We start from the raw sequence: 26,099 nt of genomic DNA, 5'->3' as shown, positions 1-26,099 counted from the left end.
TGCCCAAATCAATTGCGGTAACATCACTCTAGTCGTTAAACCAATTCCGACCGGTGCTCCGATCATCGTCGGAATTAATCCTCACTCTTAGATATTAGCTTATTCAATTCCGATCGAATAAGGCTAATTCAATCGATTGTTTTACGCCCTTGGAATCCAGATTCCAAATCGGGGTTCGCATAATTATTGGAGTTAAAACATTCGACTTATTATTTCTCCCAAATCAAACACTCAAACCCGAAATCTATTCATACCAGACGATTTTGGTTTGATCAAATGGCGCCACCTAAAGGTACGAACAACATAGTGAAACCAGGCAGTGAAACGGCACTATATCTTAGTCAAACTAAATATGCTCACGATATTTTAGTTCACGCTCAACTTTTGGATAGTAAACCGATTGCCACGCCCCTTCCAACAGTTGCGTCCTTTACAATGGATGGGCATCCCTATGATGATCCCACTTACTATCGTTCACTTGTTGGTGCTTTACAATATCTCACTATTACTCGACCAGACATATCTTATGCAGTTAACCAAGTAAGCCAATTTCTTCATACTCCTACTATTGATCATTTTCAGGCTGTGAAACAGATTATTCGTTATATTAAAGGAACAATGAATTATGGTCTGACTTTTTATCATTCGCCTAAACCATCATTGCTTGGTTATTCTAATGTTGATTGGGCACGTTGTATTGAAACTCGTCGCTCCACTTATGGCTATTCAATCTTTCTTGGAGGGAATTTAGTTTCTTGGAGAGCTAAAAAGCAACCAACAGTAGCTCGTTCTAGTTGTGAATCGGAATACAGGGCGCTGGCAAATACTGCGGCTGAGATAGTATGGATTACACATCTTCTTCGAGAGCTTTATATCTTGCCTCCGATCATCCAACAATTATGTGTGACAATAAGAGTGCTTTATTTCTCAGTCAAAATCCTGTATCACACAAACGGTCCAAGCATATGGATATCGACTATCACTTTGTTAGCGAGCTTGTTTCTTCCGGTAAGCTGTACACCAAGTTGGTACCTACACATCTTCAGCTCGCTGATATCTTCACAAAACTTTTGCCTAGACTGTCGTTTGAATCATTTCGCACCAAGCTTCATGTTGGCAAGCCACCTATTCGCTTGAGGGGGGTATTAACGATACACCTTTTGGCGTTTCTTAATGAGCAAGCTTGTTGTAAATATAGATAAGATTTCTTTCCTTGTGTATGTATTTGAGTCCAACTCTAATTCTTTGTAATCCTTATAAATAGATGAATGATAAATCCTTAAAGGGTGTGGGATTTAACCCTAATAATTTCTTTGATAACAATCTCGATATTCATATCTTTTGATTGTAGCTTTTTGCTCACAATGTTCACCTCGTTAACGCTTCATACCAAATGACAATGGATACTAAAATTTCAATTTCACCAAGTTTTTTTTCTACAATTGAATTAGCTTCACTAGCAATTGCAGCATCATTAACTTTTTCTCCAACTTCAAGTAAAGCTTCTCGTATGTCGAAAAGTTGCGTTTTAATAGATTTTAAGATACTCAACACGACTTTCCCAACGAGTTTGAGACATTGGATTAAGAGTTAACATTAGCTTTTCAAAATTTCTCACCGATTGATAGAATTATGAAAAATAGTAATACGTTGAATATGTCCAAAAAAAGTTCATTCCTTTAACACAACTGTTAGCCATATCACATAATGTAAGATTAAGTAGATAACAACCAAAAGGAGTGTAAAATGCTCTAGGATTCTCCTTTAAAAATCTCGTTTGCACTCCTTGATGTATTCCTTTCATGTTTACACCATTGTCATAGCCTTGACCACGCATATCGTTTACATCAAGACCAATACACTTTAACTCCTCAAGTGTAATATTAAATAGACCTTTTCTCATGGTGTCATTAACGTTCAAAAACCCTAAAAAGACTCCTTGACAATAACAGAATTAGATGTGAACTTTAAATACCTCACTATGATGTTCATTTGTTCTTAATTACTTGAATCGGGAGTACAATCAAGTATGATTGAGTAGTACATTGCTTCATTTACCTCCTTTATGATTTGTTTTTAAATCCCATCACCCAACATAAGAATTAGCTCGGTTTGAATCTTGTGCCCAAGATAATGTACATGAAACTCATCATTAGTGAGTCATCGCACATGCTCTTTATACCGGGTGAAACTCTTGCAACATTTCAATGAGATCCAACAAATTTCCATTACCTGTTTAATACATTCAATAAATAATAAGTTTAATGGGAATAAGAAAAATTTGATGGTCGTGGAACAAAAACAATAATAATTATTATTACCTTTTTGGTACAACTTTTCTTTTGATCCACGAAAAGATAAACTATGTTTAGCTATAAACTGCACTACTACAACGATTTTCAAAAGGACTTGCATCCAGTAATCTCTTTCTTTCATCAATTGTTTGTATTGAACTTTATTAATTGTTTTATTCAACTTCAATCTGTTACGTATATCACACCATTTGATCATATTTTCAAGATGAACCGATGTAATTTCAATGTTTTCTGAGTTAAAACGGAGCATGCATCCAATCTTTATAACCTTCCCCGTACAAACCACCTCTCGGCTGCCCTTTCCTAAAAACATTACAACAAAAACAAAATAGTTTGTCTAACTCTTTTGAATATACTAGTCATGGTCGATCACACTTCTCCAAATTTGCTAAAGTTCTTGTATATAAAGTTGCTAGAAAACCTTCTATTTTTGGTATACGAATCAAAAACTATATTATTATCTCTTTTAGGACCCTTCTCAACCAAAAGTAAAATCTCATAAGAATTAAGTTCTTCCCACCTTCTTGGGTCAAATATATCTACAAGGTTATGTATCACATCTTCTTCATTTATATATGTCTCAACATGTTCTTCTTTTTCCGTCTCTTTTTCTTTAATATGCTCTTGCCCTTCCGTCTCTTCTAGATTTACTTGTACATGCTCTTGCTCTTCAAGAGTCGGTTTAAAAAAAAAAAAACTTATATAGTGCATCAGTTGAGACTTTTTCATTTCTTCATCTTGTCTTTTTCTTTTACGTTTTTCATAACCAGATAATTATTTAGGAGTTATCCTTAATCCTATTCACCAAAGAAAAGAAACACATTCTGACCCTAGTTAACCATTATTTCAAACCTAACTTGATGTACCACAACTTACCCAAACCTACTAATTTCATTATTTAACAACTCAGTAAATAGTCTTTACCAGTTCATATTATCACATATATCTGTTATAACTTATAATCATATATATCGACTAAAAAAGATTCATACTTCATAGTTAGAAAATATTAACTAATTAATTTAATTTATTTATATAACCAAAGTTCATAGTGCGTTAGTGCATACACAATTATGGAATATCTACTACGGAGTACTATAACAATCGCAGATCTGCAAATCACCTATTGAACAATAATAATTTAATTCATTTATACTTCTGTTAATAACAATTAGTCAATTACAGAGTACTATAGTCTATAACATAAAGAATTACAATTACTGTATTGAGCAATTAATATTGATATATTCATAATTTATGGATACAAGAACAAAAAGAATTACCTATTGAATATGAGAATATCAATTAGACGATTGCTGAACAGGCGAACAATGAACCCTCGTTTTTTCTTTTTTTGTCTACGTTTTTGAACTAGAAGGCTGGAACAAAAAACAGGTTGATTGCCATTGAATATTTAGTATATGTGTGGGCTTGTGAAAATGGGCTTGAAAAAAAAACTAAGGCCCCAAAATTACATTAACTAATAAACATAACATAAAATATTTGGGCCCTTTGAACAAATTGGATCCTGATCACTTAGAGCACTTTTATCCTTTAACGGGCTAGGCCTGATAATTATATTAGGAGTATTTATATTTATATAACTCCTCATTTCATAAGCTCCTAACTTATTTTTATAAGTTCTTCAAGTAGTTTATTTTTTAGAGCTTATATTTTTCATAAGCTCTTAAATTTTTTATTACTAAACAAAGCGAGAAGATGGAGCGTATGAAAATAATAAATATAGCTTCCATAAGCTCCTAGAAGCTTGTATGTCAAACTCTCATAAGCTACTTGTAAGGAACTTATTTTTTAAACAATACAGTTTAGTATAAGCTTCACTTTTTTTGTTACCAAACAAAACTTAAAAAACATAAGCTTTTTAAAAAACATAAACTCAATTTTTTTAAGCTCTCGTAAACTCTTAAATAGTGTCTTTCAAACACACTCCAATCAATTAATTATAAGTGGCAGGTACTTATGTGGAAAAGTTGAGAATGTTAAGATAGTTTATTCAACTTTTAAACAATATGATGTATTCAAATATTAAGATCGGCGTGAAACCATAAAATTATGTTTAAGGGGAAGGATAATATTTCATTTTATATATTACAGAAAGTCAAGTATGTGAAAGTCAATTTAGATAATGTATTCCGCTAGTCCGGATCGTATTGACCTTTTTAATTTTTAGAAATAATATATTTCGGTTAATGATAAATTTATATGAAAAAAAATAAGAATGGAAACAATAAAATGATAAATAAATAAGATTTCGGGTCCTGTTCTAACAATTCCAAAAGATGGTGCTATTGAGGTTTAATCCGAGATGGTTTAAAAGAAATGAAAACGATTCCCACGATAAGTGCACGACTTGTACAACTTTGGTTACATGAACAGTTTGTTAGAAAACATATTGTAGTGTCGTTTGCCGAAACAAAAGGCGAAAACGTGAATATGTAAAACACAAAATTTCTAATCCAAGCAGAAAAAGGAAGGAAATTTCAAGTGAGTAAATAGAAATGCCTACAATTCTATAAATAAAAAGTTAGGTATGTTTATCTAGCGTTAAGCCTCAATCTCATAATTGTCTCCTCACATATATAAGTTGTACTTGTATATCATTTAGATAAATCTTCTTTGGATTCTTATTATACAATTTATAGCGTTTAGTTTACTTACTTCTTCTATTACGCTATTATTTTTAACATTTTTAATTAGAGTACTAGTGAAATGACCCGTAAAATTACGGGATTGTTTAAACGAAACAGTTTAATAATATGTTTTAGGTATTAAGTGAACGTAAATATTAAAGTCCTTTAGTTTAATGACCCGTAGAACTACAGAATCTGACTTAGAAACTCGTGAGCTGAACATTTCATCAAACACCTAAAATGCATATTAAACAATTCACATCCAATCATAAGAGATAATATTGGTTGTCATTTTATTTTAAAAGTGTAAATTAAAATATAAATTTAGAATTGATATCCTTTTGCCTAGCTTTAAAACCTTCTCGTACTCAATTAAAAATAATTAATTAAAATAATTCAAAATTATTTAATTTTAATAATTAAAATAATTATTAATAAGATTTAGTAATAATAATTAATTAATAAGATTTAATTATAATTCAAATTTATTTAGATTAATAACATCATCCACCATGCTTAGATTTTTTTTCTTTTATTTTTTAATTTTTTAACAAATGAATTAGCCTAATAATAACATATCATTATAGGATTTTAATAGAAAATATAGATATAGATTCCCACGTTGATGCCAATCCAATTGTCCAAAATCCCATGCCAATCCCATGTTGCGAAAGCTTAACCAATCTTGATTGTTCTTCCATTTCGTTAATTTTGAGCATTTGGCATCACGGATGTAATTGTAATAAACACTTAGAACATCTTATTTTAAGATTTGTACCGTGTTTTAATTAATTAAATTTAATTAATTTATTTATAGTGGTTGAGGAATATTGTGATGCTTGATAATAATACGTGATGAGGTGGTGATGAAAATGAAATAATGAGAAATTAGTGATGTGACTCGATGTGACAGTATGTTAATAGAAGAAAAGTGTCATGGTTGAGAATCATCTTAGAAATCGTACTTACTTCTATGGATGGGTTGGGATGTTAAGATATTTCATTCAACTGTTATATAATTTGATGTAGTCATATAATACTAGTACGTGACGGGAAACTAAATATCAATGAGAAATATATATACTCCGTAAATTTTATCATATTGACACGACCATGAAGATTACAAATCGTGTATATATGTGAAAGTTAATTTTTCGAAGCATATATAGAATTTTTAAATTCTTTGAGATAACATTTGAATAAAAAAATGAAACTGAACCACGCTAAATGCAACAAAACGTAATACGTGTACAACCCGAACATAATGCAACAAAAAGTGAGAACTACATTTTTAAAGGAGCCAGTAGCTTGTGCTGTTGAAGCACTTTATTGTAGTTGTACGTCTTGCACTAACATGCTATTTAATTCTTTGACAAATCTCTTCATTTGTTCGCTTGCGAAAGATAAGCTTACAGCAATGCCTGACTCACCCTTCTGATTTTCAGATCGTACGTAGTAACTAGAAAATGGTGTGCACACTTTTATAGGCCCACCATAGGCCTGCTTTCCCCAACCTAATAAGTTCCAACGCGTAGCCTAATGGTTTGTCACATACGTCTCTAGCCGGGGAGATAGCAACTAGTTTAGCAATGGCATTTCCATAATATCCTAAAGGGATGATAGATTTGAACTTGCGTACGTTGACTGGGCATGTCATACGCATCTCTTGTTCTGGATTTAGCTGAAGAGCAAGTGTACGACAACGCCAGAGACATGCAGTCAACAACTCAAAAGTGGTACAATTTTGTAGATGTGTTGGAACAAACCTACGAATTGCTGACATTTCCACAGGACCAAAGAAAAACGATTGTTGAACTATGTCACTCGATAACAAGATTTTACCCAAGATCTCGTTTTTGCTAGTTAGTTGATCATCATACTCGTGGTGAGTACATGTCACGCGTGGTGGGTCCCGTGCATAAAGCACATCCCTTTGCCACACAGGAAACACCGTTGGTTTTAATTCTCCTTTTATCATTTCACCTAATGCTGTCATAAACTGCATAAAACCTATAGCATCGCTCATGGTGTGGTTGAGTCGAACACCGACAGTAAAACCTCCACATATAAATCTTGTCACCTACTAAGAAAAAACACAAATTACATGATTTTATTTGGTTTAATGATAGATAATGATACGCCATGTTGTAATTAGAGTGTGCATATATATATGCTTAGAAACCTTACCGAAACTTACAGACATACAAAAGGCTATTTGGCAAAAAGATAATATACAAAAATAATATTTGCTTATTAAAAGAAACATCACTTTTGCTTTTTTTTTTTTTTTTTTTTTTTTGATATTTTTCACTAGAGAATATTGATTTATATGTAATATATAATGTGTATCTGTATGTCTATGTGTATGCGTGATATACAAGCTAGGTTCACATTTTGAAAAGGTTGTAATTGAGATAATATATGTCATGTGTCATCCAAGTGATTACAATCTCATCCAATCTGATAAGATTGCAGCCTTGTCACCTGAATTTTGATGAGGTGGCAGCCATGTGGATACTCACGTAGATGACACATGGCACACATTGCCTTAATTAAGACCTTTTCAAAAGATATTTATATTCACTAAATTAAGTAAAATTTCTTTAATTGACAACGATAAAACTGATGTTTAATTTTTGAGATATTGTTCTTTTAATTTAACTTGCAACTCTTTTGTGCTATATATTTCTCCTAAAATAAACGTCACATATAAAAACTCCACCTGAAACATCAACAATGGTGAGTTAAGGATGCCATTATATCCAGGAACTTCATCAAGTAGCTTTTCAGAATACGAAAACGGCGGGTGAAGTATGTCTCCTAATATTTTCAGAGAAACATCCGCTTCTGCCTCAATATACAACACGCCTTTGCTAGTGCAATCAACCATCAGCTTCCCCGTCTCATCTTCCTTGAGGCGACCAGCGAATGGATAATAGTAAACAAGCACCTTTGTGTTGGGGTGACCTTCACCCCTTTCCCACATCGGTTGGAGAGGCAAAAACAAAGGCCTTTATATGTGGCTTGATACCTCTTCCTCACAGGACGCGTTTTAAACCCGTGAGGGCAGTTGAGTCGCTGGTGGCTCGCTGTTTCCAAAGCGGACAATATTTTGTGGTGGTCCTGGCTTCTGTCTCCGTTGCCATCAACTGGTATCAGAGCCGGGGTTACCACACCGATGTTTGGGGGGGGGGGATTGTTGGGGTGACCTTCACCCCTTTCCCACATCGGTTGGAGAGGCAAAAACAAAGGCCTTTATATGTGGCTTGATACCTCTTCCTCACAGGACGCGTTTTAAACCCGTGAGGGCAGTTGAGTCGCTGGTGGCTCGCTGTTTCCAAAACGGACAATATTCTGTGGTGGTCCTTGTAGCGACCCGACCAAATCGTCATTGACGGCGCCGTCTACTTAGGTCCCGTTACGTGGTCATAAGTCTTTAAAACAACGTTTGACCAAAAGATATGTCGCCTTCATTTCAAAATAAAGATTGTTCCCAAAGTTTACAAGAATTGTTCAACCAATAGTTAAGTTACAACGTTATAATACGAATGAAATCTAGGCGACACGGTTTAAAGTAAGGTCAAAAGACGCTCCATGAAATGCACATATACTCGACATCCAATGCAAGTATCAAATAATGAGCGGAAGCATGTATCATGTATCGTTCAAGGACCTGAGAAAAACATAGAAATCTGTCAACGAAAACGTTGGTGAAATCATAGGTTTAAGTAAGTAAGTACAAGTGAACCACAAGATTTGCATCAATGAAATAATAGTAATACATTCCAAAAGTTTGTTTCACGAGCACCCAATTATCAATGCTTAACGTTTCCTTCCATTGAACCCCATCACTTAGTGCTAGAACATACACTGTTTCTCGAAAATATATTTCATTCGTAAACGGTAGCGAACCGTTTGAATGAGGGTTTGTCAAACCCATATGGATCCATACAACATAAGTTCTCGCTTACACCCGGCAAGTGTAACTAATGATAATCGAATTGAGGATTTTGTTCTAAACTCGTATGTAGAATGTTTGTTTTCCTGTACTTGTGTTCACTTAGTTCAAAAGAATCGTTTATGTTTTCTCATCCCAAATATAAGTTCAAAAAGAGTAAAAGTGGGACTATGATCTCACCTTGAGTGCACGAGTAGTAAAGTACTTCAACAAGTAAACGTGTGCAAAGAAAAATGCTAGTCTTGACCTAAACAATAGGTTGTATCAATAACGGTAAACACGATAGGTCAAAGATGTTCAATTAGTCCTATGGCTCGTTACGACTCGATTATTTAGCATGTGAAATCAAATTGCCAAGTTTCATGCAAGATACAAGTATATAAATAAGTTAGGAAGGTTGCATAATCATTTGGTTAAGTTTGACAAAAAGTCAAACTTTGGTCGGTCAAAGTCAACGAAAGTCAACACGTTCGGGTCGGGTTCCGAACTATTTTTCTAATCTTAGAAATCATATATGAGCATGTTAGCCAAGTTACATGTTAATCGGAGGTGCGTAGCATGCCAAACATTATTCAAAAATTGACCAAGTTGGACAGAATTCTGGCCAGGCCATTTGGCGCGCCGCGCGGGGTAGGGGCGCGCCGCGCCACCCTCTGTGCAGGTCTGATTCTGTTTTTCCAAAGTATGCACGAGCCAAAACCTTTTCCAACCCAACTCTTGACCCGCAAACACTTATAATGCCTATTATATATCGTTGGAAAGGTATTTTGACGAGGAATACAACTAAGTACATTTCATCAATCAAACTTCCACTTACAACAACCAAAAACTGTAATTAAACATTCATAATCAAAGTTTAAGTTCCAAAAACGCATTTTATGATTCGGGCAACCAATTTACATGTACGTTATGCCGTTTCGAAGGTAATCAAACACACATTGCAACAAAACACTTAACAACAATATCTCATAGCATTTGACGCATCAAAAGTTCATGTAAAGCTCATCAAACCCTAATCCAAAATCACAAATTCAACAATCTTGCATATGAAACTAATCCATGTCAACCTACATACCAATTTGAAGCTAGTGATGTTAGGAACACAATTAAAACATGAACTTTCATCATTCAACAACATATGAACACCTAAAACTCAAGATTAAGCAAGCATTCTTTCAATATGAACTAGTTACATCAAAATATCAAAAACGAGCATACAAATCACATAAACAAACTAGACTCGAGCCATAGACACTAATTAACAACCTTATAACTTAAAAATCTCAAGAACACAAGAATTAGTGATTTTAGAAAGTTACCCAAATGTAATGAGGTTGGTATGGAATCGAAGAGGAGATCACGAGGAGTTCAAATACGTAATTTGTTTTGATCGAATCCTCCTTGAACGAATTTAGATGATGATTGAAGGTTTGAGGGTTTGAGAGGAAAAGGTGAAGTATTATTTTGGGGGAGGTGATAGAATGAATGGAGAGGAAAGAGTTGACTAGTTGACCTAGTCATCTCTTTCTCCATTTGGCAACTTTAGTCCCTCAACTTAGGAACCGGGTACGGGAATTACCTAAACGAGATAATTCAAACGCGTATTAACGAGATGTGTTATGAACATATAACGGAACTTAAATAGTTAAACGGAAAAGTAAATGGAAAAAGGCGGGATATTACATTACCTACACCTTAAAAGAAATTTCGTCCCGAAATTTAAGTAGGCGTAGTAGTCGTTGTTTCTTCCTCGAGATCTTGCGTTTCCGAATTCACGAATAGATGAGGATACTTCCTTTGCATTTGATCTTGTCTTTCCCAAGTAAACTCGGGTCCTCTTTTGGCATTCCAACGAACCTTGACAATCGGGATTCGGCTTTGTTTCAATGTCTTGACGGAGGTGTCCACAATTTCAACCGGTTCCTCCACAAAATGAAGTTTGTCATCAATAGTAAGTTCTTCGAGAGGGATGACGATATCGGGTTCGGCAAGACACTTTTTCAAGTTAGATACATGGAAGGTAGGATGAACGGAGTTCAATTGAGGCGGAAGATCTAAACGATAAGCAACGGTTCCAATACGCTCCAAGATTTCGAAAGGACCAATATACCGCGGATTTAGCTTCCCGCGTTTCCCAAAACGGATTACACCCTTCCAAGGTGCGACTTTTAACATTACTCGGTCCCCGACTTGGAATTCAAGATCGTTGCGTCGTTTGTCGGTATAGCTCTTTTGACGACTTCGGGCCGTCCTAAGCCTATCTCGGATTTGAACGATTTTCTCGGTGGTTTCGTGAATGAGTTCGGGTCCGGTGATTTGCACGTCGCCTACCTCGGCCCAACAAAGAGGTGAACGACATTTGCGGCCATATAGCGCTTCAAAGGGTGCGGCTTTAATACTCGCGTGATAACTATTGTTGTAAGAGAACTCGGCGAGAGGTAAGTGCTTGTCCCAAGCTTTTCCGAAATCAACCACGCAAGCTCGTAACATGTCCTCTAAGGTTTGAATTGTACGTTCGCTTTGTCCATCGGTTTGAGGATGATATGCGGTGCTCATGTCTAAACGCGTTCCCAACGCTTCTTGCAAAGTACGCCAAAATCTAGAAACGAAACGGCCATCTCGGTCGGAGATAATCGATAAAGGTACACCGTGTCGGGCTACGATCTCCTTAATGTAAAGTTGTGCAAGTTTCTCCATTTTGTCCGTTTCTTTCATGGCCAGGAAGTGTGCGGATTTGGTGAGACGGTCAACAATAACCCAAATGGTATCATAACCGCCCGTCGTTTTTGGTAGTTTTGTGATAAAATCCATCGTTATCCCTTCCCACTTCCATTGCGGGATTTCGGGTTGTTGAAGTAGTCCGGACGGTCTTTGGTGTTCGGCTTTGACTTTGGAACATGTCAAACACTTGGAAACATAAGTAGCTACGTCCCTTTTGATATTCGGCCACCAATATAGCTGTTTAAGGTCGTGGTACATCTTATTGGCACCGGGGTGAATCGAGTATCGTGACTTATGGGCTTCATCTAAAATAAGGCTTCGTAGGTCCCCATAACTAGGCACCCAAATCCTTTCGGCGTAATATCGGAGTCCGGTTTCTTTAACTTCGAATCGAGAGGTGAGGACGTTCAAGTGTTCGAGAGAGATGTTTTCATCCTTGAGAGCCTCATCTTGGGCTACCCGAATTTGGCTATTAAGGTTTGTGTGAATGGTGATGTTTAAAGCTCGGACACGGAGAGGCACCACTCTTTCTTTTCGACTTAAGGCATCGGCTACTACATTTGCCTTCCCGGGATGGTAACGAAGCTCGCAATCGTAATCGTTCAAAGTTTCAATCCACCGTCGTTGTCTCATGTTTAGTTGCTTTTGATCGAAAATGTGTTGGAGACTTTTGTGGTCGGTAAAGATAGTACTCTTGGTTCCATAAAGATAGTGTCTCCACATTTTAAGTGCAAAGACAACGGCTCCGAGTTCGAGATCATGTGTCGTATAGTTTCGTTCATGAATTTTAAGTTGTCGAGAAGCATAAGCAATGACTTTCGTTCGTTGCATCAATACACACCCAAAACCATGTTTTGAGGCATCGCAATATACAACAAAGTCATCATTGCCTTCGGGAAGTGACAAGATAGGAGCGGTGGTTAGCTTCGTTTTCAAGATTTGAAATGCGGATTCATGTTCGGTCGCCCAAATGAATTTCTTTCCCTTGTGAGTCAAGGCGGTTAGAGGACGTGCAACCAAAGAGAAATTTTCGATGAATCTACGATAGTACCCGGCGAGACCCAAAAATTGACGAATGTGAGTAGGAGTAGTAGGAGTCTCCCATTTGCTAATGGCTTCGATTTTCGATGGATCGACTTTAATACCTTGGTCACTTACAACATGACCAAGAAATTGAACTTCCTTTAACCAAAATTCACACTTGGAGAATTTGGCATAGAGTTGTTCTTGTCTTAAAAGTTCAAGCACAAGTCGGAGATGTTGTTCGTGCTCTTCTTCATTTTTAGAATAGATCAATATGTCATCGATGAACACAATAACGAATTTATCGAGATACGGTTTGCACACGCGGTTCATAAGATCCATGAACACCGCCGGTGCGTTAGTGAGACCAAATGGCATGACAAGGAATTCATAACTACCATAACGAGTTCGGAAAGCGGTTTTGGAGACGTCTTCCCCCTTAACCCTCAATTGATGATAACCCGAGCGGAGATCGATTTTCGAATATACACAAGACCCTTGTAGTTGATCAAAGAGGTCATCGATGCGAGGAAGAGGATATCGGTTCTTAACCGTCAATTTATTTAGTTCGCGATAATCAATGCACATTCGTAGGGATCCGTCTTTCTTTTTAACAAACAGAATCGGAGCGCCCCAAGGTGAATGGCTAGGTTGGATAAAACCACGATCAAGTAGTTCTTGGATTTGACTTTGCAATTCTTGCATTTCAGATGGAGCGAGTCTATATGGTGCACGCGCTACGGGTGCGGCTCCCGGAATAAGATCGATTTGGAATTCAACCGGTCGATGAGGCGGAAGACCCGGCAATTCATCGGGAAATACATCGGAATAGTCACTAACAATTGGCACATCATCGATGTGCTTCTCATCGGACTCGACTTTCTTAACGTGGGCAAGGATCGCAAAACAACCCTTACGGAGTAGTTTTCTAACTTTAAGGCACGAAACGAGGTTGAGCCTGGTGCAACTCTTATCGCCATAAACAATCAAAGGTTCACCATTCTCGATAGGAATTCGGATTGCGTTAAGATCACAAAGAATGTGAGATTTCGTTTTGACTAACCAATTCATACCGATTATTATATCAAAGCTTCCTAGTTCCATGGGTATCAAGTCAATTTCAAATTCCTTACCCAAAATGTTTAACGTACACCCCCGGTAATATGTGTCGGCACTTAATAGTTTTCCGTTAGCTACTTCAATGGTATAAGTGGTATCTAATGGAAGAGGTGGAGTGCTAAAAGAATGAGTCAAAGTCTTGGATACAAAGCATTTATCGGCACCCGAATCGAATAAGCAAGAGACATAAGAATTGTTGAGAAGAAACGTACCCGTGACTAGTTCAGTGTCATCCCGGGCTTCCTCGGTGTTGATGTTGAAAGCTCGGCCGCGCGTATTGGTGTTATCTTTCCTTTTCGGGCATGCATTTCTATAATGACCCGTTTGGCCACATTCGTAACAAGTGCCCGTCTTTGGTGCATTGGGCCACTTTCGAGCGACGGGAGTGGCACTTTTACAATCGTTGGCCTTATGACCAACTCCTTGGCACCGGTGGCAAATTATCTTACTACATTCGCCAAAGTGATGTTTGTTGCATTTGTTGCAAAGAGGTAGGTTCCCGGCATAACCTTTCTTGCCGTCGGAGGTGTAAGGCTTCTTAGCAAAGTTGTTGTTGCTTGATTGGGAGGGTTCCCACTTTCTTTTGTTGCCGCTCGATTTATCCTCGGCTTTAGGTGCCAGAACTACGATTTCGTCAACCGTTTCGATTAGTTGGCGAGCCATGTTCATAGCGGCTTGATGAGTAGTGGGTTTGGATGACATCACCCCTTGTTTGATGCTTTTTGGAAGACCGAGCATGTAGAGCTCAATCCTTTGAGATTCGGGGTTAACAAGATTAGGACACATCAAGGATAGTTCGGCGAAGCGTTGATTATAAGCTTTAAGGTCGTTTCCGACCGCTTTCAAAGCTCTTAGTTCTTCCTCAAGCTTTCGGGTTTCTTCGCGCGGAAAATATTCAACAATCATCTTTTCCTTTAGATCGGCCCAAGAGAGGGCATGAGCTTCATCGGTACCCACCGATTGAACATAGGTGTTCCACCATGTTAGAGCAATTCCGGAGAAAGTGTGAGTGGAGTATTTGACCTTGTCTTGGTCCCGACAACCGCTTATGCTAAAGACGGCTTCCGTTTGCTCAAACCATCGGGTGAGCACGACCGGTCCCCCGGTTCCATCAAAAGTGTGAGGTTTGCACCCCATGAAAGCTTTATAGGAGCATCCCTCGTTTGAGTTTCCGGCTCCATTGTTGTTGTTGTTGTTGTTGTTGTTGTTGTTGTTGTTATTATTATTGTTGTTGGATGAGTGACCGGCCATGGCCGCATCTACGGCGGTAGCTATCATCCGTTCGAGAGCTTGTTCGGGAGTTTCATTGCGGCGTACACGACGAGGAGCCATTGTTCCTTCAAGACACAAGAATATCATTGATTAGTATTCTCAATAATACTAACCGTGATATAGAATAAAGATAACGAGAAGTTTTTTTTTTTTTTTTTTTTTTTTTTTTTTTTTTTTTTTTTTTTTTCGACTCGCCTTAAATTCTTTATGTCATAATGTCGGAACGTTCATACGAGTCACCGTAATATAATCCCGGAAATTATATTACCCTAATTCATATGTGCATTCGACATCATTTCATATAGTCAAGGTGGCGTGTCAATCAAATTAAACAACGTGAGATTAAGATGAACTAAGAGTAGATATGAGTAGAAACGTTCGAGTATAAATGCACAAGTAGTCAAGTAATTCCTACTTCAAGTCTATATGCCGGTTGTAGTCTAGACTCACCAATGTACCCTATGACTCGGGGTTGACACTAATGAACTCTAAATCCCTACAACCAACGCTCTGATACCATCTGTAGCGACCCGACCAAATCGTCATTGACGGCGCCGTCTACTTAGGTCCCGTTACGTGGTCATAAGTCTTTAAAACAACGTTTGACCAAAAGATATGTCGCCTTCATTTCAAAATAAAGATTGTTCCCAAAGTTTACAAGAATTGTTCAACCAATAGTTAAGTTACAACGTTATAATACGAATGAAATCTAGGCGACACGGTTTAAAGTAAGGTCAAAAGACGCTCCATGAAATGCACATATACTCGACATCCAATGCAAGTATCAAATAATGAGCGGAAGCATGTATCATGTATCGTTCAAGGACCTGAGAAAAACATAGAAATCTGTCAACGAAAACGTTGGTGAAATCATAGGTTTAAGTAAGTAAGTACAAGTGAACCACAAGATTTGCATCAATGAAATAATAGTAATACATTCCAAAAGTTTGTTTCACGAGCACCCAATTATCAATGCTTAACGTTTCCTTCCATTGAACCCCATCACTTAGTGCTAGAACATACACTGTTTCTCGAAAATATATTTCATTCGTAAACGGTAGCGAACCGTTTGAATGAGGGTTTGTCAAACCCATATGGATCCATACAACATAAGTTCTCGCTTACACCCGGCAAGTGTAACTAATGATAATCGAATTGAGGATTTTGTTCTAAACTCGTATGTAGAATGTTTGTTTTCCTGTACTTGTGTTCACTTAGTTCAAAAGAATCGTTTATGTTTTCTCATCCCAAATATAAGTTCAAAAAGAGTAAAAGTGGGACTATGATCTCACCTTGAGTGCACGAGTAGTAAAGTACTTCAACAAGTAAACGTGTGCAAAGAAAAATGCTAGTCTTGACCTAAACAATAGGTTGTATCAATAACGGTAAACACGATAGGTCAAAGATGTTCAATTAGTCCTATGGCTCGTTACGACTCGATTATTTAGCATGTGAAATCAAATTGCCAAGTTTCATGCAAGATACAAGTATATAAATAAGTTAGGAAGGTTGCATAATCATTTGGTTAAGTTTGACAAAAAGTCAAACTTTGGTCGGTCAAAGTCAACGAAAGTCAACACGTTCGGGTCGGGTTCCGAACTATTTTTCTAATCTTAGAAATCATATATGAGCATGTTGGCCAAGTTACATGTTAATCGGAGGTGCGTAGCATGCCAAACATTATTCAAAAATTGACCAAGTTGGACAGAATTCTGGCCAGGCCATTTGGCGCGCCGCGCGGGGTAGGGGCGCGCCGCGCCACCCTCTGTGCAGGTCTGATTCTGTTTTTCCAAAGTATGCACGAGCCAAAACCTTTTCCAACCCAACTCTTGACCCGCAAACACTTATAATGCCTATTATATATCGTTGGAAAGGTATTTTGACGAGGAATACAACTAAGTACATTTCATCAATCAAACTTCCACTTACAACAACCAAAAACTGTAATTAAACATTCATAATCAAAGTTTAAGTTCCAAAAACGCATTTTATGATTCGGGCAACCAATTTACATGTACGTTATGCCGTTTCGAAGGTAATCAAACACACATTGCAACAAAACACTTAACAACAATATCTCATAGCATTTGACGCATCAAAAGTTCATGTAAAGCTCATCAAACCCTAATCCAAAATCACAAATTCAACAATCTTGCATATGAAACTAATCCATGTCAACCTACATACCAATTTGAAGCTAGTGATGTTAGGAACACAATTAAAACATGAACTTTCATCATTCAACAACATATGAACACCTAAAACTCAAGATTAAGCAAGCATTCTTTCAATATGAACTAGTTACATCAAAATATCAAAAACGAGCATACAAATCACATAAACAAACTAGACTCGAGCCATAGACACTAATTAACAACCTTATAACTTAAAAATCTCAAGAACACAAGAATTAGTGATTTTAGAAAGTTACCCAAATGTAATGAGGTTGGTATGGAATCGAAGAGGAGATCACGAGGAGTTCAAATACGTAATTTGTTTTGATCGAATCCTCCTTGAACGAATTTAGATGATGATTGAAGGTTTGAGGGTTTGAGAGGAAAAGGTGAAGTATTATTTTGGGGGAGGTGATAGAATGAATGGAGAGGAAAGAGTTGACTAGTTGACCTAGTCATCTCTTTCTCCATTTGGCAACTTTAGTCCCTCAACTTAGGAACCGGGTACGGGAATTACCTAAACGAGATAATTCAAACGCGTATTAACGAGATGTGTTATGAACATATAACGGAACTTAAATAGTTAAACGGAAAAGTAAATGGAAAAAGGCGGGATATTACAGTCCTGGCTTCTGTCTCCGTTGCCATCAACTCTTTGCTAGTGCCTCCTTCATCACAACCGATGGATTTTGATTTCTCATTTGTGGATCATCATGATAAAAGTAAATTGTCGCAAACTGCATTCGCAGGGATTCTTGGGAGTCAATGTCTGAGAGAGTCTTTACCTCTCGAGGTGTAGGTTTGTCTGGAATGATGAGCTCTGGTTCACGTCTTCTGACGGTAAACATAATGGGAGTATTGATTTGTGGCATGTTTATGTTTATGTTTGTGTCTGTCTTTGTTAAGGTTGTGTATATATAGTAGTAGTAACTAATATGCCTTAACAATGTCGACCATCCAAATGCACAATGCTTTATTTTTAATTAACATTTTTACATTGTCAACCTTCTGTATATACAATACTTAAATTATTATTAACAAGGGTTTTGCTAATTAATGGTTTAAGGACAGCCACAAGATTCTTTATACATTCCAATCCTAAGTACAATTCTACATTGTACGTATATTGTTTTTTTAAAAGCAAACAATTTTATTTATTATTTATATATAAAGAAGGTACACTTCGGATCATTTCAATCCCTTCGATAATAAATCTGGACAATCTCGAGGAATTAAATACATAATTACATATAAAGGATCCTTAAGATGGTGATAATATCAACCGATGCATGTCTTCTTTATTACGATTGAATCGAAAGCCTTTGGAGTAGATAACCAAGTGTGCCAATTAATATTTCCATTCTTCTAACGTGATGATATCCAATCGAAACTCTCGATTTGTATTTCATTTAACAATGATGCGCTATTTAGTTTATCTTTGCCAAAAACCACCGCGTTGTGATTACTCCGTTACACGCGATTACTCCATAACGTGTAACCTGTTATGTTATACTGGAGGTATTTAGACCACAGATATTGATGATTGTGACGTGGAGTGGTTGAGGTGCACTTTTTTGGGGAAAAACTGTGACTGGGCCATGACATTTTGGAGGGAGTTGTAATGGGGGACTTTTGTCATTGTAAGACTGTGACGTGGCATTTCTTATTTGTTTTTTTTGTTTTGTTTTTTTTTTGTATTTTATTATTTAGTTTAGTAAATTTTAATATATAAAAACAAGTTAATTAAACTAAAAACAACATAAATTAAATAAAAAAAACATACATTTAAAAAAACGTCTAGGAATTAAGAAAAAAAAAACGTACAAAAAAAAATGAAAAAAATGTCCATCATTCGTTATTCAAACATAAAAATACTTAAAAAAAACTACTCGTCGTCGTCGGTGTTGTTGTTGTCATCTTCCTCGTTCTCTTCGTCGGACGAAATCTGCACAATCTCTTTAAATTTAGTACAAACCCAGTTTTGTAGCTTTTAACGGTCTTTTTATCCTTCTTTTTCAACCCGTGCATATCCGTTTTAAGAATTTGAATCCCTTGCGCGGCTTGTTGTAAGTAAGCCGCATTTCGAAAAGCCTCGAGTGATGTACTTTTTTCCTCCTCTTTTTTTTCCGAATATTTGGAGGACTTGGAAGAATTTGTTGAACGTGATGCCGTGCCCGCATCGGATGAAACGGATCGTCTCGCGGCTTTTTTTGCCTTTGAGGTTGTGATTGTTGTTGCAACATGTGTTGATATTGATTTTGTTGACCTTGCATAGCTTGTTGTTGCCACGTGTGTTGTAAATTGAATTGTTGAAGTTGAAATTGTTGTTGTTGCATAAGTTGTTGTTGTTGCATCTCGTTCAATCGTTGACCCGGAAAGTAATTACCAAAGTTAGCATACGATTGAGCATTAGGGTTTGATGAAGATGCACCAAAGTTAGGCATAGAAGATCCCCCGTAATTGAGTAAATTCGTAAATGAATTGGGCAATTCGTTGTCGTTTTCGTTAGGGTTTGAGTTTGAGTTTGAGTTGTTGTTGTTGTTTGCCATTTGAAGAAGATTTTAGGATTAGGGTTTGTGTTTAATTTGGAAGCAATGGGGAAGAAAATTGGAGGAGATGAAGATAAAATGTGAAAATGAGATATAAAATAAATAAAAAAAGAAAAATATACCAGCTGCTTTTTGGGGTCTAACGTCCGGATTTGACCAGCGAATCAAAAACAGCCACGTACCCAAACGCCTCAGCTGCTACAGCATTTTTTGCTGACAAACGCTTCGGGACAAACGCCCACAAACGCTGCGTTCCGGGCGTTTGTGGGGCGTTTGTGGGCAGTTTTGGGTGAGAAACGCTAGCGTTATCTGTGGTCTTAGATAACAGGTTATCCCAAATATCTACTACTACCTCTCTCATTTTTATGTATTCTATAATAATCTTTCTATTAACAATAATAACTTGATGTAAAATTTTAAATAATTCCTAATAGAAACTTAGTACGTACTAACGTACATCACTCTTCATAGTTAATTCCCTACACCTCATATACAAAATCACATCACTATTCCTCATTAATTCACAATCCTTTTATTTCCTTATACTCGTAATATTTTGATGATTACTTATCCTCATCTAGGTAGATACGTGTCAAACAATTAAACACAATAGAGATCATGCTGATTTCGAGAGACAATTAATAAATACATATACATATCCTCTATATTACTAATCCGGTAGTGTAAGTCCACGTGTCGCAACCACATTCATAGCGGCAAATCCTTTTTTCTCATAATTTTGAATTAAAACGCAACCACATTCATAGCGGCAAATCCTTTTTTCTCATAATTTTGAATTAAAAAAATCTACTGACGCAGCTAGACGGTTTCATTCTCCTCAATATTCACGGAGCAGTTAATTTTCGGTAAATCATCCATTCATCTCCTCTTTTATTCATTCAAAATTAGGGTTCTACCTATAGTCACTTCAATTCTTCCAAGATGATTTCTTCTACAACTCAGATGAACGATCTACAATCTTTAAAATTGGAAACATGATTTCCAGTCTATAGAAACATAATCTGCTACGGTTTGTTCCAATCGTTTATCAATGTTTTCACCTAATCGATTTGTTCAGATTTTAACCCCAATTTTGTTCAGTTCTTTTGGAGTTTTTGGGTGTATACATAATCATTGATTGGATATATTACATATTTATTCCCAATACTTTTCATTGTTATCTGATTGATTGATTGATTGAGTATTAACGTTTTGATTCAGATTAATGAAGTTGGCGAGTAGGGCTTTTTATGATGATATAATCAACCCAAATCAGGAAGAAGGTATAATACAGATTTAGTTTATGATCCTACGTATGGTTATTGCTTAAATTTTTTCTTCATTTAGTTAACTGAATGTACTATAAGTATGTTGGTTAGTAAAACGGATACAATCATCGTTAATTTTAGTTGTAGAGTTCTAAATATTTGTATTTTTTCATTCACTAGACATGAAGACAACATGTTTGATGAAATGCTCAAGCAACAAATACCTTGCCCATTTGGTATGCCATTTAAAACTATCTATTTCATTATTCTAAGTGTTAAGATTAAATGTGTATGAAGCCGATGCGACCTGTGATTTATTTCTATAACTTTGTAGTTGGAAAGCTCATGTATGTAAAGGTTTACTACCAATATTATTCTAACTGGTCCCTCATACAATTGTAAGGAGTAATGTTGCAAGTTGTTGCAAGTTGCAAACAAGGTGATGGGGTATGTAGTTATTCTTTTTTATTCTCTTCAACAATTCTTTGTATTAAACAAAGATATAACAAACTCTTATTGCAACATTGTGGATGCTAAGCCCATTACTAACAATGGTTAGCGATATGGGTGGATCGTAATGACTAATGAATGGTTCAAAGCATCTTCCTTTTTTACGTGATGACTAATGAATCGTGAGTTTTATATATTGGTTATTTTTTTTGTGTGTTCTTGATTAGCACTTATTGAGTTTTAATCTTCCTTCTTGATTAGCAATTTTTTTTGAAATAACTGTTAACTGTAAACTTACATAATTTCATCATTATATAGCCAAGAAGTGCTGACTAGAATATGAACAAACACGCCAACAATGTGACCTACATTAGATAAGTTTTTGAGGTTTGCGATACTATTATGTTTTATGTTATGAGTAAATGACTATTTCAATGACTATTTGTTAATGAATCGAATGTAGGAATGAAATGTTTGCCCATCATTATTTATTGAAAAGTATAAAAGGCTCTGAAGTTTATGAATTGTGATACTATTATATATAAGTTTTATGTAGAACAATTATAATTTTATATGATACAATGTGTTTGATAAAATGCTTGAATAAATAGTTGGATTTTGTGTTTGCTCACTTGAAAAATAATATTCCACTTCAATAAGCATAATCTAATCTATGTCTTTATAATATGTTCCATCAGTATACCGATGTTTGTTTTTGCTAAATGGTGAGGTACTTTGAGATTACAGAAATACTTATAGATGTTGTATGTATTAAAGCAAGTTTATTGATATATTTTTCAATATATGTGGCAAGTTAATTTTATATGCACATCAAGTGTTTGATGAAGTGACCAAGTGATTAAATATAACGTCTATACGCATGATAATATACATTATGTTTTTTCATCATGAGCAGATGAAGCTACACTGAATCAATGAGTGTTAGATTAGTATTTTTTCTTGGTGATGGTTCTTTCCAATAGATGATGAATATACGCTTTTTTAATATGATCTTGTGGGTTTGCAGGGCGCACATAGTTGGTTGGCCTCGAGTAAAATTTGTTCGCAAGAACATTCTGTCTATAAATTCTTGTGGGCTTGCAGGGCGCGGGTAGATGATGGAAAATGGCATTGCAACAAAATAATTCATAAGTTCCGTATTATAATTTTTTCGGATGTAAGCAAATTCTACTATGTTAATTACTGTATCATAACAAGTTCTTAAGGAAAATAAATCTATAACCTTAGGTTTTATTTTCATAACAAGTTCGCTGCATTTTTAGCGTAAACAATTAGCATTTTTAAGCTTTTCTATCGTAGCTATTCATAACCTGCCCGATTGTTGACTCAGTTTTTAAAAATTGTTAGGGTTCGCTTTGCATTGGAGTCCTTAAACGTGCTCGACAGCACAAAACAGCAAGCTGCTAAACATGTACAGGTACATTGTTCAACATTCAAGTCAATTATTTTCCCTGTAAATATAATTAGTTGTTTTCTTATTAACGTTCATATAAGTAGTCCTCCAATTATCATTACTCTAATATAGAGGTGGCGATGGACCCATTTATTTAAGAATCAATTCGGGTTATATCTCATTTGTAGTGGCCAGATGGGTTAAGAATCAACTGTAATTTGTATGGTCAAATGGGTTGCAAGTCACACTAAGTTTAGTAAAATCATTTTATCTAGAGAAGTTGCATTAATTTTATAATAACATAGTTCTGTGATCTAATTAATTATATCGATTGTTTTGTAAATCCCAAAAGGTGGACCGAATTTAGGTTGGCTTATCTTTGATTTTAGTTAAAATTGTCGTCTTTCTAGATATCTCAAGGAATATTAGTTTGCAGGTTTCAACTATAGTTTATAGGTATATAAATCATGTGTGGTGACCATTTGGTGGATGTGTGAATAAAAGATCCTTTTTATCGGTATGTTCGAAACTATAGTTTGCAGGTTTCAATTATAGTTTGTAGTTAGTAGTAGGAAATATATGTATATCGTATTCAGGTTACAATAATAGACCGGCAAGTGTAAAAAAATACTCCTTAAATAATAGTAACACTTGGATTCGGTACTGGATTCAGGTACCATGGGTCTCAAATACTATTTTGTAAGTTAATGGTTTCATTTAGTTGTTTTAGGAAAAAATTTTATTTTTTATTTATTTATTTTTTATTTTAAGTTCATATATTAGTTTATTAAGCTTATATTCAATTGGTCACTTCTTGAAGTTTGATACTTTTTCATTTAGGTGGTCTTGAAATTGGTTTCGTTCAGTCATCGACTAATACATAAATTTTGTTTCTTCTGGTATGATAATCCTTTATGCATGTTGGGGATTTTTTTTATTTAATCTAAAATTTTATTTCTATTACAGGTGGTATGGATTTTAAAGTTTCAATAATTTGCTCATATCGAAAGTGTGGTAATTTCACTACTTCTATATGTAAGTCAAGACTTGGATTCACCCTATTTGCTAGAAGATGCAGACTTTGTTACGTAATAATAAAAGAATTTTCAAAATTTAGGTAGTTGGTGAAAGTGTTACCATAAAATCACCATATCCTTAAAATTTTAGAGAAAGCTCTTGCATGCAACTTCTTTAGCGTCAAAATGACCTAAATTTCTTACCATTTGGTTTGGTGAAAGTGAATCCAATGTTCGTGAAAGTTTTTATAATCCCGGGGATCTGTTTTGTTACTACTTTGACAAAACATAAGAAGTTAATAGTAAGTATGTCTTATGGAAGAACAAAGTATCATTAAGGGGATTTATTGTGATGAGAATTCTCCTCCTTTATTATATACTCCTTATTAATTAAAAGAAAACCCTCATTGAGTAATACTTTTTAAAATATAACCTTAAACTAAATATTTTTATATTTTGGGGATAGCTTTGTGGCTTCAGGTCTCCGGAGAATCGATTTAGCGATGAGGATATGGGTGAGTTTTGCAAGCATACTGTATACACAATAAGGCATTACTATTGGGAGATGGGTTGCTTAACTTAGAATGATTGATTGTTCAACATTCTTGATATTACCTATGACTGATTCACAGGCAACCGTTTTAATAATTAGAAGGTAAGTTTTTGTTATATACATGTTTTTTTGTTGTTGAATTTATGTATGCAAAATGATATTTACTTTCACTTATATTCATTTGCAGGTAAAGAAACCTATAGAACAAGAGCATTGCCACGAAGGTGAGATTTCCGTTGAATATTAATGATTTGGTTTCATCTTGCATTAAGTTCTCCTTTGTCAAGTACGACAACGTTCATGATTACATGGTTGTCCAGTACTTCTTATAGTGATGGTTTGGTGATACGCATCCCTATGTAAAGGTATACCTTATTGGATCCATTAACTTAAGTTAGTCCAGATTTATATTCTGGGATTTGTTTTTTTTTTTTTTTTTTGGTAAAGGATATATTCTGGGAGTTTATGGCCATGACTGGAAAATTGTATCAATGGTTTTATGAGTTACTTCACTATATGGGTGAAACTGAAAAAGTCAATTCATATGCACGGTTTTTTCTCCTGAAGGTAATGAGGATGAATGTTTGCTTGATGATTATATGAAAAGATTAAATGAGGCTGATTCAGGTATGGATTTAGCTTAGTAATGACATTGTGTACTACAATTTTTAATACTACAATTTTTAATGACATTATGAGACAGCTGACTTTAAGCATCTGATGTGATTTCTATCAGTAAGATATTTTAAACTTCAAACTAAATTAATGACCGCATAAAAATTTTGGGCTCTAATTTGTGATTTTGTGCAAAATCATGATGTCGATTAAGAACATATAAAAGACCAAAAGGCCGGATCTAAAGGTTCTATCGAAGGCAGGTCACGATGTTTCAATTCAATATATTATTTCATTTTTCATTATTATTATTCTAACTCAATTATTTTACCTTGAATGCGTGATTTTGTTTGACCAGATGATAAAAGCCGAGAGCATAACTGCCCCTCGAAATGAATTACTAGATTTTATTTTGTTCACTTACACTCACATAACATGTGTATGTATCAAATTAGGATCAAGCCAATGATATACCACTGGGTACTTTCTGTTCAATTACACACATTAATACCTATGCACATATATAACATTTGTTGTACATCATTTTTCCAGCATAATTATGTGTTGTAGAGATATGTCATGTGTGTTTTTTGGTCATAGTAGGTGCTTTATATGTTAAAATTAAAGATGTAATCTTTGTTGTTGCCCTTTCCTTCACCTCATACGGTGAACTCTGATTGTTTGTTTCACCGGCATGAAAATAGAGAAAGTTAGAAGGCCTTTAAGTATAGTTGAGATGACAGTAATGGCAGATCTAAAAAATATATTACTTGTCAAATGATTTGTTTACTCTTATTCGTGTTAAGTTTTTATAATTGGTCAATGGTCACTTTATCATGTTGACAATGGAAGTATACCATACTTGCGCTTGGGTTATGGTATTGGCTCATTAATGATATTTGGTTCTATAATGGCATATACATTGGTGGAGTCTGTGTTGTTCTTTTCGTTTTATTTTTAATTTGTTCTCGAATTTATTCTTTTCATTTCTTTTTAAATTT

The 26,099-nt window shown here is 35.5% G+C and overlaps 1 protein-coding gene and 2 long non-coding RNA genes across 3 annotated transcripts; 2 read left to right on the top strand and 1 right to left on the bottom strand.

Moving 5' to 3' along the window:
* Positions 1-6,191: 6,191 nt before the first annotated feature.
* Positions 6,192-7,952, bottom strand: LOC139874744 (benzyl alcohol O-benzoyltransferase-like). The gene is made up of 2 exons (XM_071862147.1): positions 7,689-7,952; positions 6,192-7,046 (listed from the first exon to the last, which is right to left on the bottom strand). The coding sequence occupies exons 1-2, from the start codon at positions 7,950-7,952 to the stop codon at positions 6,426-6,428; spliced, it is 885 nt and encodes a 294-aa protein (XP_071718248.1). The 3' UTR covers positions 6,192-6,425.
* Positions 7,953-22,552: 14,600 nt separating this feature from the next.
* On the top strand, positions 22,553-23,976 carry LOC139876320 (uncharacterized). The gene is made up of 3 exons (XR_011768029.1): positions 22,553-22,677; positions 22,869-22,938; positions 23,881-23,976. It is a non-coding gene; the product is annotated as an uncharacterized lncRNA (long non-coding RNA).
* A 352-nt stretch (positions 23,977-24,328) lies between these two features.
* LOC139877815 (uncharacterized) lies at positions 24,329-25,644 on the top strand. The gene is made up of 3 exons (XR_011768787.1): positions 24,329-24,585; positions 24,671-24,848; positions 25,051-25,644. It is a non-coding gene; the product is annotated as an uncharacterized lncRNA (long non-coding RNA).
* The last annotated feature ends 455 nt before the right edge of the window (positions 25,645-26,099 follow it).

The sequence above is a fragment of the Rutidosis leptorrhynchoides genome, chromosome 11 (assembly GCF_046630445.1).
Source record: "Rutidosis leptorrhynchoides isolate AG116_Rl617_1_P2 chromosome 11, CSIRO_AGI_Rlap_v1, whole genome shotgun sequence".
Classification (NCBI taxonomy): domain Eukaryota; kingdom Viridiplantae; phylum Streptophyta; class Magnoliopsida; order Asterales; family Asteraceae; genus Rutidosis; species Rutidosis leptorrhynchoides.
Note: the sequence above shows the minus strand (reverse complement) of the source record. Positions and strands in the feature narration are given on the sequence as shown.